Below are 11,913 nucleotides of genomic sequence, written 5' to 3'. Positions count from 1 at the left end.
GTCTCCTTGTGGGCTCCCCAGAGGGACCTGGCCAGCCACAAGGGAAGCCACACACTAGAGTGGGGGGGGGGGTCTGACCCAGCAACAGGGTTCTTCCAATGTCCATAGTGTTGACTTTTCATTCAAGGCTGCCTGCCTTTCTGTATGTCAGATTAGGGGGGAAACAGAAACCCAGCGGCATTGTTATATCAAGTTGGAAAGATACACCTCCATGTGTTAAGTTTACAGCAAGAGGCCAAAGGAAGCTCTGCTCCACCCCAACCCCCCTGGCAGGAGCCCTAGGGAGGGAGCTCCAGGCCTCATCCTCTGATCCAGCTCCGGAAGAGGCGGCAGAAGCAAGAGGGTTTCCGGCTCTCGGTGGGTCTCTGGAGTTTGGGTCAGATTCTGATATGAAAAGTGCTGTTGAAAAACAAGAATAATCCTTCAGCATTGGTGACCCATGGTCAGAAAAGGACACCAGCGAAGATGGGGAGTTTAACATGCAAACTACAGCAGGTGGAAGCGGAACTCCAGGCCTCCTCGTGGCTGAGAGAGACTCCGACTAGCTTAGGGGGAAATGTGGCTCTCCTGGCTGAGACACTTGGCAGCACAGCCAGGGCAGGCTGGGCGATGACGGGCTGCGTGAATCTGTCCCGGGGGGAGAAGGATGCCCAGGCTGAGCTCAGCAGACTGTGTCCAAGAGCAAAAGCCCAGCACACCTCGCGAGGAACCTGCTTCATCGCTCTGCAAGAGATGGGCAGGACGGGGATGGATGGGACTTACTCTGAAGGGCAACCTCAGGCTACTCTCACCTTGCTTGGCTTTCTTGGCACCCTCTGCTTTGAGAAAAGTCCCCCCCCCTCCACGGTGCCCCTTGTTCCTGAGCCCGGCAGCCCAGAGAGGGAAGGAAGGCCACGGCCGGGCAGTTTCCATTACCTGAGGAAGTCAGGCGCTCGAACGATCATGTGCTGGAAGTCTTCCAGGGACAGCTTGCCATCGTTGTCCAAGTCGGCTTCCTCCATCACCTTGTTGCACACCAGGGACACCTCCTCCGGGGTCAACTCTTTGCGGGTCAGCTTGTTCACCGTCTTCTCCAGGTCGGATTTGCAGATGTAGTCGTCATCGTTGAAATCTGCAGATAAGAGGAGTGCTTGGGGACCTCGGGGCCGGAGCAGGGAAAAGCTTCACTGCCTCTGAACTTGCACATGATCCCCTCAGAGGGTCACCTCCCTGCTTTGGTGGGGAGAGTAGTGCCAGAGCCATGGCAGGGAGGCAGGGTGGGGGGAGGCCTGCCTATGGGGGCTGTGGTGGGGGTGCCAGTGTTGGCGCCTTCAAGCACCTGCCCTCTGGTTTGTGGAGCACCAGAAACCACTGCCAGAGAGGATGCAGCAGCAGCAAAGGGCCTGTCTGGCAGCTCTCTCTCTCTCTCTCTCTCTCTCTCTCTCTCTCTCACACACACACACACACACACACACACACACACACACACGGTGGATCCTCTGCTTTTCAGTGAGATTCCCACTGCCCACTTTTGATAGATCATGGCAGGCATAAATTCAGGAGGTGCAGTTTCCCCTGTCACTTGATCTCTGCCCCTCTGGCCTCTTCTCCTGCCCTGCAGCTACTACACCGGGGTCCCCAAACTAAGGCCAGGGGGCCGGATGCGGCCCAATCGCCTTCTAAATGTGGCCCGCGGACGGTCCGGGAATCAGTGTGTTTTTACATCTCTGGCATCTCTAGGTTATTTGTGGGGCCTGCCTGGTGTTTTTACATGAGTAGAATGTGTGCTTTTATTTAAAAGGCATCTCTGGGTTATTTGTGGGGCATAGGAATTCGTTCCTTTTCCCCCCCTTCAAAATATAGTCTGGCCCCCCACAAGGTCTGAGGGACAGTGGACCGGCCCCCTGCTGAAAAAGTTTGCTGACCCCTGTACTACACCAAGCCTCTTGCCTTGAAGAGCATCCGGCCAGGGCTGCCCCAAAGAGCCGCTTCTCTCCCTTTCCCATTGCTGGAGTGACTGGCAGCCAGCCAGTGAACTTGTGTGGCAATGCTCCTCTGAAAAGAGCCCACGCCCAACTCCCAGGACCCCTTCCCTGTGGCTGCCACTCGGCCTGAAGCTTGAATTCTCATGGGGGGGGCCCTTTGCAACCAGCAATGAGGACTGGAGAACCACTGTTATTCTATTCAATGGGGGTGTTCCATGACAGATCACTGACTCTCAAACTTTGGGATTGTTGAAATAAATAAATAAATTTAAATAAATAAAATAAATAATCAATTTGACTCAAATCAATGCAACTCAAATTGGGTCTAGCTTTAAGCAAGGTAGACTAAAGTCGCTTCTGGGATCCTCTGGGATTAGGAGATTAACATGATTACTTTCATAGCAGATATCCCCCTGATCTCACCGTAGATTTTGAAGGCGTAATAAGCCTTGAGGTCCCGAGGAGCCATTTCACTCATCACCGAGAACATATCCAGGAAGTCGTCTAAGGTCATGTTGCCCTCCCCATCCTCGGAGAAGACCTCAGCGATGCGCTGCCGGAAGGGGTTGTCCTGAGGAAGGAGATGGGGGTGAGAAGGGAACCAGCCCGGCTTCAGGGCCAGCTCCCATTCCCCCTGCGGCAGCCTCACTTCGTGGGCAGGTGAGACAGCTGGTGCCAGGCAGCCTCTGCCCACATAGTCTTCCCTGGGAACTGAACCCCGGAGCCCCTGCCTGCCTCCTCCTGTACCTTCAGCTCAGGCATGCTGCCAATGAGTTCGTAAGGGAGCTTCACGTTGGGCTTCTTCGTGTAATCGAGCGGGACCAGCTGAGGGGCCAGGTCACGGTACCTGTCAAACAACCTGCAAGCAAGGAAAGGAGTCTTTCTCACCTGTGGGATCCAGGACCAAGTCGTGGAGGGAGGATGTGGATGGACTGGCAGGAGCCAATCACCAATGCAAGGCGTCATCCAAGATGACTTGTCCTGTTCCAAATATCAGGACAGCTTGCATCTCTGGCCATCCCACCAAGCGAGGCAAAAGAAAGAGAGCATTTGGCCAAGCAGCTCTGAAGGGACCTCCTTTGCTGCTCTGTTATTTACAGTCCAATGTAAATGCCAGGAGGCAAGGAGGGGTCAGCAAAGCCAAGAAGTCTTCTTCTCAGCTGCTGCCTAGAGGAAGGAGCAGGCAGGGGGTGTCCTCCTCCCACAAAAGAAATTTAAATAAACAACAACAGGGAGAGGAAGAACCGGTCAAGGCTATGTTAAGAATCTAAAAATGTTAGGAGGACTCAGACTGCCACGCAGGTCTGTGTGCGAGAGAAGAGAAGGGGGCACAGTTGGGTTTGTTTTGGGGTGGTTGTCTTTGTGTGTGTTTTGCTGATAATTCTGTACATTCAGGTACTTCCTCCCTGCATCATCACCCCACCAATTCACTACAGGGAATGCTGCTGCGATCCTTGGCTTATTTACTTAGGTCCAGATCCCCAGACGCCATTGGATGCAGTAGCACCAATATTTCCAACGTTTCCAAGTAAACGTGCATTGGCACGGGAGGCCTAAGTGATTTTGTGCTCCGTCGGTTTTAAAGGGCATCTACCCGTTTCCATTTCCTAAAAGGTTTTGTCTAAATGTGCTTCTTGTGTTTGCTTTTGGCATGTTGGGTTTTTTACTGCTTTGTTGTTCCAACCTAGTTGTTGGTTGCCTCGAAACATACATTTAAAAAGGCAGGATATAAATCCTAACTAAGCTGGCAGCTTGATCTTTGCCCCCGCCTGCTCAGAAGCACAGGATTTCCTCTTGGATTTGCATGCAGAGCACTGCAGCAGAAAGAGCTCACTAGAGGGGAAGTCTAAAAAGTGGGAGCAGGAGTGGGGGGTCTCCTCCTCCTCTGCCTCCTTTTTGCTTCCTTTGTTTACTCTGCAATGGGCTGTCATCAGAGAAAGTGGCAGAGAACAAAGAGGCAGAAGTTTCAAAAGGGCTGCCTATCAATAATGAATGCCTTATTCATGATACAATTATGGTCTTGGCTTCCATTCCAGACATGAAAACATGCCCATACTTAGGTTTCATCAATGCCCCTTTCACTCAGGCTGTGTCCCTTGCTCCATGTCACACAGCAAATGGCAGAGAGGAGGGGGCGCATTTCTCCTGGGCTGGACGCTCCCCCTGCCCTGTGGGCCTTAGGTCTCCCTTCCCGGGCACTTATTTGTTTATTCCCTGCATTTCTTTGGGGGAGCTCAAGGCTGTGCCCATGGCTCTCGTCCTATTCTAGCTTCATTACACCCCTGTGAGGTGGGCTAGATTGATAGGGAGATGGGGGCTGGTAGCTGGATGTGAACTCGCTTCTCCCAAGGGGCCAGTCTCAAACTCTAACCACTCAACCACATTATCTCTGGAGAGTCTCAGCTGGGGGAAGCTACAGAAACCACAGGAACCATATGGTTTGGAGTTTATTTGGAAGTATTTCGAGTGTCTTGTGGTCAGCTCCTTTCCGCTTTCTCATTTGGAAATCTCAAAGTAAGAAACTGAATAAACGTACTAAGAAGGAAACTATGAATCCCAAGGGAGTTCTAGCACCTTCTTCTGTCTCACACACTGGATTGCCCAATGGCTCAGTTTTGTTGAGCGAGAGTCTTAAAAAGCCACTTGGCACCCCCTGATTTAGGCTTCTCTTCTGCAGGGACCCGAAACTGATCCTGCCACCTCAAGCCCCCTTCAGCTCAGCAGAGGGGATTTCCAGAATGCGGAGCTGAAGGGCGATGGGGGCCAGGCGCATTTTATCGCATATGGGCATCTGTGAAAGGCAGCTCCTGCCTCAGCTTGGGGAAAGGCGGGGAGAGGCAGCTCTGCTTCAGCTGCCCCCCCTTTTAACAATGGATAATTCTGACGCACGCAGATATTGGGATTCTGTAGCGAAACGCATCTCACCTGAGAATTTCTTTCCGTGTGAAGAACGTTGCATCCTGAAACAGAAAAGAAATATGAAATCAGGCACAGAAGGGGGGGGTCTGCAAAGGCTGGAGACCCCCGCCCTGGAGTGATTTCTGATCATCTCGTAAAAATCCTCTCCCACTCCCCACCCCCGTGCTGTACAGACATTAGCCGTAAAAATAAGCCCTTTGAATCCAGGAAAAAGGCAGGTTGCTGCTGCTGCTGCTGCTGCTTTGACTCCATCTACTGCTCCTGCACGGACACACTCGTCGCAGGGCTGCGTTCGCACATGGCATTCGCACTCCTGTTGCATTTCCTGCCCACACTGGCTTGTCTGCATGTTGGCTTGGAAAAGCAGCCGCTCCCGCTTCCTGCCCAGGCATTAGCAAAGCTCTGCTGAGCGCGCACGCAAGGAAGCTCCCGCGCTGCGTCCGCAGGTGCTCTTACCTGATAGGCGTCCAGCTGCTCCGGAGTGAAGATGGTCTGCTTGTTACCCATCTCTGAGCCCTGCTGGGCCCCCTCGTCCCATGGCTCCTGCCCCTGAAGCTGCCTTTCGAGAGAGGCGTCTGGCTGTGGAGATTATGAAAAGCTCCAGCAATCGGGCTCTCCAGGAGTGATGGGGATCAGGTATCGCCCGCTTGCTCTCCTCCATGGATCTCCGGATCATAATAGAGGCATTTCATCAAATCTTCAGTCCGGAGGCGGCACCAGGTGCATGTCCAGCATCACTCACCTGCTGCCTGCGGCGCGCGCCGGCCCCGGAAGGCTCAGGTTACGCCGTGGATGCCAAGGCCCGCTCCTCGCTGCTCTCTCTGTGCGCAAGCGAAGGGGCTGCTGCGCGCGGATGGAGCGGCTTCAGCTCGGCTCCATGGCGCAGCCTGGCTGCCTCCCTCCTGCTGCCAGGAGGTCTCCCTGCTTCGCCCTCAGCATCTCCCCAAGTGGACTGAAAGAAAAGTGGCTCTGAGGAGCCCTGAATTTTCCCAACCACCCAAGGAAAATAGGTTCGGCCCCAGAGAGAGATATGGGGAGATGGCGGGAGGGACCTCTCTCTCTCTCTCCCTCCCCCCCCCCCTCACACACACACTGCCCACATGGCTGTGCATTTGCAGCCAGCAGCCACACATCTGGGTTCGCTGAAACAGGGAATTCAAAAACTCTGAAAACGTCAACACGCTTATTTATTTATCTATCTATTTATTTCATTAAAATGTATACAGCACTTGACTGTAAAAAAAGAAAGAAAGCTCAAAGCGGTTAGAAAAGAATAAAACAATAAAATTATAGGCAAATAGAAGGGGAAGAAATGGAGGCAGTGAGAGATTTCACTTTCTTGGGTTCCATGATCACTGCAGATGGTGACAGCAGTCATGAAATTAGAAGACGCCTGCTTCTTGGGAGAAAAGCAATGACAAACCTAGACAGCATCTTAAAAAGCAAAGACATCACCTTGCCGACAAAGGTCCGTATAGTTAAAGCTATGGTTTTCCCAGTAGTAATGTACGGAAGTGAAAGCTGGACCATCAAGAAGGCTGATCGCCGAAGAATTGATGCTTTTGAATTATGGTGCTGGAGGAGACTCTTGAGAGTCCCATGGACTGCAAGAACATCAAACCTATCCATTCTCAAAGAAATCAGCCCCGAGTGCTCACTGGAAGGACAGATCCTGAAGTTGAGGCTCCAGTACTTTGGCCATCTCATGAGAAGAGAAGACTCCCTGGAAAAGACCCTGATGTTGGGAAAGATGGAGGGCACAAGGAGAAGGGGACGACAGAGGACGAGATGGTTGGACAGAGTTGTCGAAGCGACTGGCATGAGTTTGGCCAAACTGCGGGAGGCAGTGAAGGATAGGCGTGCCTGGCGTGCTCTGGTCCATGGGGTCACGAAGAGTCGGACACGACTGAACGACTGAACAACAACAACAACAACAACAATAAAATTATCAGTAAAGACAGTTAACAACAACTATTTAATGCATTACTCCGCCCCCCCAAAAAAATCAGCGATAAACTAAAAGCAAATTAGAACACACCCCAGCAATCTAGATATCTGGTTAGGCTTTTCTAAAGCTGTTGGCGGGAGCTGAAAAGAGCACCTCACTGCCAGGGAGTTTCAAAGTGTAGCTGCTGCCGCACTAAAATATTGGTTTGTTACAAATGCAGAAGTATGATGTGGGAGTTGTAACTGTGCAAGTTCTGCAGATCGAAGTGATCAAGCGGTCATATATGGGGCATGGTGATCTCACAGCAAGGGGATTGTGGCCTTGCCAAGCATTTCTCCCATTGCTGCCACCACTAGCAGCTGCACAGCCAGACTTCTGACTGCTCGGCCCCAGGCTGATGCTGGAAACTTTTAAACAGGTGGGTAGCCGTGTTTTTCTGCCATAGTCGAAACAAAATAGAAAATTCTTTTCAGTAGCACCTTAGAGACCAACTGTGTTTGTTCTTGGTAGGAGCTTTCATGTGCATGCACACTTCTTCACTTCTTCTTCTAAAGAAGTGTGCATGCACATGAAAGCTCATACCCAGAACAAACTTATTTGGTCTGTAAGGTGCTACTGGGCAATTTTTAAAAGTTATTCCTGTTCGTTTTAAACCATATTATTAGGAGGTGGGGTAGTGGTGTCTGTATCACACCAGAGTGCCTTCTGATTCCTGGGTCCTGGGTCTAGCAAGGGTGAAATTCTAATGGAAGACTCCATTGTTGAAGGAGACAGGCAAGTCCCCTGCTGAGTTACAGTAATGGTCCTAAGTACTGCCACTTCTATAACAAAGGATGTTTCTCTGTGTGAGAGGGCAAATGGGTGCCCCCCTCTCACCTGGTTGGTGGTGAGAATGACAAAGGCCAGAGTTGTGTGGGTGAGATGGGCTTGGGGCAGGCGGCAACTAGAGACACATCCATGCTGAATTCTTGCTAGAATCCGGGATTGTGGCAGTGGGAAAAGCAAGACCTACTGGGGTGCTGCGAGTCTATATGTGCAAATAAACCTGAAGACACCATAGTCTCTGCTGACACAGACTTTGAGTCAGAGCCTGGAACCCCAGGAATCACGCACTGTTTGGAGATGGGTGGTCGGCAATTGCATATATGGAAGGGGAGGCGTCCGGATGACATTATCATTATTATTTATTAAATTTCTATACGGCCCTTCACGGTTTACAATATAAAGCCACAAAAATACATACCATAAAACAAACATACCTTCCCCAGCTGGTTTTGTGGTTTTGCTGTAGCCAGGTGTCCTACAGAAGGCAAGGCCCCAACAGGTGGTACCGGGGGGGGCAGGGGGGGCCATGCCACTGAAAGGGCTGGTTGGAGGGTTGAGGGCAGGCCTCTCTTTTAAGCAATCTTCCTATTAAGAAAATTTACATATCTCAACATGTTACAGGTTGAAACTTATACAGGTGAAACTCGAAAAATTAGAATATCGTGGAAAAGTCCGTTTATGTAAGCAATTGTTTTCATTAGCTACTGGAGTTTAATATATGAGGTAGACTCATGACATGCAAAGCAAGATATGTCAAGCCTTTGCTTGTTATAATTGTGATGATTATGGCACACAGCTGATGAAAACCCCAAAGTTGAAATCGTTAATTTGGGGTTCTCATCAGCTGTATGCCATAATCATCACAATTATAACAAATAAAGGCTTGACATATCTCGCTTTCCATGTCATGAGTCTATCTCATATATTAGTTTCACCTTTTAAGTTGAATTACTGAAAGAAATGAAGCTTTCCACGATATTCTAATTTTTCGAGTTTCACCTGCAAATAGTGAGAGAGTGAGGAGGGGTATTACTCAGAAGGGTGGTGGGAATGGGTGATTGGCTGATGGGTGTGGAAAACCTGTTGATGACTGTTAACAACTGCAATTAGTCTTAAAGGAAAAAGCAAGGGGTGAGATGGCTAAAGATAGCTTTGTCATGTATAATGAGATAAGAATCCAATGTCTTTGTTCAGACCAGGTCTCTCCATGGTTTTAAGTTTGGTGATTAGTTGCAATTCAACTAATATGATGGATATGTATCTGGTCGACTGACCAAACCCAGAGAGGACTCATGAATGGTTCCTCATCATCCTGGGGAAAAGTGACAAGTGACAAGGACAAAATGACAGAGTTTGGTAGCAAAGTCCGCTGTGGTTTTATCTGAAATGTTGTCCCTTATAGCTTGTAAACCATCGTTGTGTGGGATGTTGGCATACAGAGATTCCACATCCATAGTGACTAGAATAGTATTGTTAGGAAGAATATTCAAAGATTGTATTTTCCTCAGAAAATCTGTGGTGTAACGTATGTAGCTGGGAGCACTGATGGCATATGGTTTCAGAACAGAGTCCATAAAACCGTATAACCATATCTATATATATAAAACCCAAGTGTCTCTGCGACCAGGCGCTGTGTCTCTGGGTTTGCGCTACTGCGCATGTGCCCCACGGACACAGGGATTGGAGCAGAGAGATCGGGCCAGGAGCAGTGGCGGCAGTTGAAGCGGTTGAATCAGAACTCCGGCGCTCCAGAGGACAAGGGGAGGCCGAGAAGGGAGGCCACGCTGCTGCTCTCGCCGCTACAATCAGAGCCCCGAGGCCTAGCGGCCCGGGAGCGGCCCAGAGCAGGCCACCCCGCGGAGCGCCGATGCTCCGGAGGACGAAGAGGGACGTTGCGCTGGCACAGCTGCTGCAGCCGCCGTCTGACTCAGGGCCCCAAGGACTAGCGGCCTGGGAGCGGCGCAGAACAGCCCGCCCCGTAGAGCTCCGACGCTCCGGAGGCTGAAGAGTGCGGCGCGCGCGACAGCCAATAAAAGGCTCCCGGCTGTTGTCGTCGTCGTCGTCCTCCTCCTCCCACTCGGCCCCTCACCTACCCCGCATGAGCCTGGTTCGCAGTCCCGCTCTCGCGCACACCCCAGCGGCTGCTCCCTCCCCACCGGGTCTAAGTCAAGGCAGGCTGTCGCAGCAGCAGCCACATCGCTCCCGCTCTCTCTCCTCCCCATAACCCGCATCTCCGAAAGCCGTGGCGACTCCAGAGAGGGAGGCAAGCGGACACCCTCCACCGCCGCCGTGCAGCCTCCTCAACCCCTCACGCAAACAACACGGCGGCAGCGCCACCTGGACCTGCTTGCCTCAGTCCAGTCTCGAGGCGCAGGCTCTCCCTCCCCGCCAGCCGGGATGTTTGCGTGAAAAATCAATTGCAGGGGAAACTGGGGGGGGGGGGGGGAGAGAGAGAGAGAGAGAGAGAGAGAGAGAGAGAGAGAGAGAGAGAGCCGAACTGCAAGTCTGCGTGCAAGTGGTTTTTATTCCTTTTTTTAAAGACCTCGGGAAGCGCAGCGGCTCCTTCATCTCCTCCCCCCTGAGGTAAAAAAGCGGGCAAGAGGAGCCTTTAAAAACTCTTCTCTCTGGACCAGCAACTGACACCCTCCCGCTGTTGCTGCTGCTGCTGCTGCCGCCCTCCTCCTCCTCTTTCCAGGTCTCGCCCAGGCAGCTGGCGGAGGAGGAGGAGAGCCGGCAGCGAGGGAGGGAGGCTGGCTGAGGCGAGACCGCTGGCGGCGGCCGCGCTGAGGGGAACACAGAGACACGTCCTCGGCAAAACGGGCATTTGCTTTTAGGTGGCGGAGGGACACTGTGTGTGTGGAAGGCTGCTCTTCTATTTGGGGAGAAGGTACCATGCCTGTCTTAAAAAACAAAAACTTTGCTGCACCTCCTCCACATATGTCCTAGCGCCCATTAATTTAACGGGTTTAAACCACTAGTAATAATAATAATTTATTATTTATACCCCACCCATCTGGCTGGGTTTTCTGGGCAAGACAGTTCCATGGTTTAACTCTGTGCTGTGTGAAGGAGGACTTTCCTGGGGCCAAACAGTCAGTGGCAATGATGCTTCTGAATACCATTTGCTGGAAACCACAGGAGGGAAGGGTGCGCTTGTGTTCCGCTTGCGGGTTTCCCATTCTGGACATCTAGTTGGACACTGCGAGGACGTGGTGCTGGTCTACATAGGCCACTGGCAAGCTCCCCTTAGGTTCTTATGTTCTCATTTCTGGCAAGTCACTGCTAGTTCGGACCCTTGTGAGGAACAGTTGAAGGAGCTGAGGAGGTTTGGCCTGGAGAAAAGAAAGCTGAGAGGTGATATGAGACTCACCTTAAAGGGTTGTCGCATGGAAGATGGAGCAAGCTCGTTTTCTGCTTCTCCAGATGGTAGGTCCCCCCTGCGCCTCCAGTGAAGAGCATCATGGGACAGTGCTGGGGTAGACCTCTCTTTGCCCAAGACCCTGGAGAGCTGCTTCCTGCCATAGTAGACACCATTGGGCTGCATGGACCAGCATTCTGATTCAGTCTTCATAACTTCATTGGCAGTAGGGGGTTAATGGCCAGACAGCTAGCTAGCCTGCCTAGCCTTTTCTCTTCCAGCCCAAGAGCCACATTCCCTTCTGAGGAACCTTCCAGGGGCCACATGTGAGTGATGGGCAGGACCAGAGATAAAAGTAGGTGGAGCAATGAATGTAAATTTTAGCTTTGCACAGTAGGCAAGGTCTGAAAGAGCCATGATCAGACACATTCCTTTCCTTCCTAAAAATTTCATTGGATTTCCATTACTTTTAACGAATTAACTTCAGACTTTAAACTTACTATATAACTTGTATAAAGTGATGAATGTGTGACATAACTAAGGTGGAAGGTGATAGGGGAAAAGCAATGAGGAGTCACTGGCCCTTTAACTGCCCAGGTGTGGCATTCAGGAAGTGGAACCTCAAGTCAGTGAATAGCGAGCCAGATCCGTGGCTAATGCCAGGCCACTGCTGAGACAACTTGTATGTTCTGCTTCCGTGGCAGGGTCGCTAGCTGTGGTCTTGATCACTCCTTGGTCCTTCTCCATGTTGCTGATCCCCTTCCTGAGAACTGGGGATCTGGGTGCTATGGAAGTCCTCTAGCTGGTGCAGTGATCAGTTTCCCATGGATAGAACACCCATGTGCCACTCCAAGGCTTCTCATTCTTCCACTCTCACTTCTCTTATTCAGCAGTGAGAT

At 51.4% G+C, this 11,913-nt stretch overlaps 1 protein-coding gene across 1 annotated transcript; it reads right to left on the bottom strand.

Moving 5' to 3' along the window:
• Positions 1-319: 319 nt before the first annotated feature.
• On the bottom strand, positions 320-5,690 carry CIB3 (calcium and integrin binding family member 3). The gene is made up of 6 exons (XM_033166385.1): positions 5,340-5,690; positions 4,890-4,924; positions 2,712-2,823; positions 2,388-2,535; positions 916-1,111; positions 320-399 (listed from the first exon to the last, which is right to left on the bottom strand). The coding sequence occupies exons 1-6, from the start codon at positions 5,388-5,390 to the stop codon at positions 378-380; spliced, it is 564 nt and encodes a 187-aa protein (XP_033022276.1). The 5' UTR covers positions 5,391-5,690; the 3' UTR covers positions 320-377.
• Positions 5,691-11,913: the final 6,223 nt, after the last annotated feature.

This window comes from Lacerta agilis, chromosome 12 (assembly GCF_009819535.1).
Source record: "Lacerta agilis isolate rLacAgi1 chromosome 12, rLacAgi1.pri, whole genome shotgun sequence".
Taxonomy (NCBI): Eukaryota; Metazoa; Chordata; class Lepidosauria; order Squamata; family Lacertidae; genus Lacerta; species Lacerta agilis.
This window is presented reverse-complemented; position numbering and strand designations above follow the sequence as displayed.

Bases quoted from the DNA above. Each gene is read 5' to 3' on its own strand.
- CIB3 (XM_033166385.1), bottom strand. From the start codon at position 5,390: ATGGGTAACAAGCAGACCATCTTCACTCCGGAGCAGCTGGACGCCTAT. The intron at 2,824-4,889 runs GTGAGATGCGTT...CCTTGCTTGCAG, and splicing joins ACACGGAAAGAAATTCTCAG to GTTGTTTGACAGGTACCGTG. The intron at 2,536-2,711 runs GTACAGGAGGAG...CTCCTTCCTCAG, and splicing joins GCAGCATGCCTGAGCTGAAG to GACAACCCCTTCCGGCAGCG.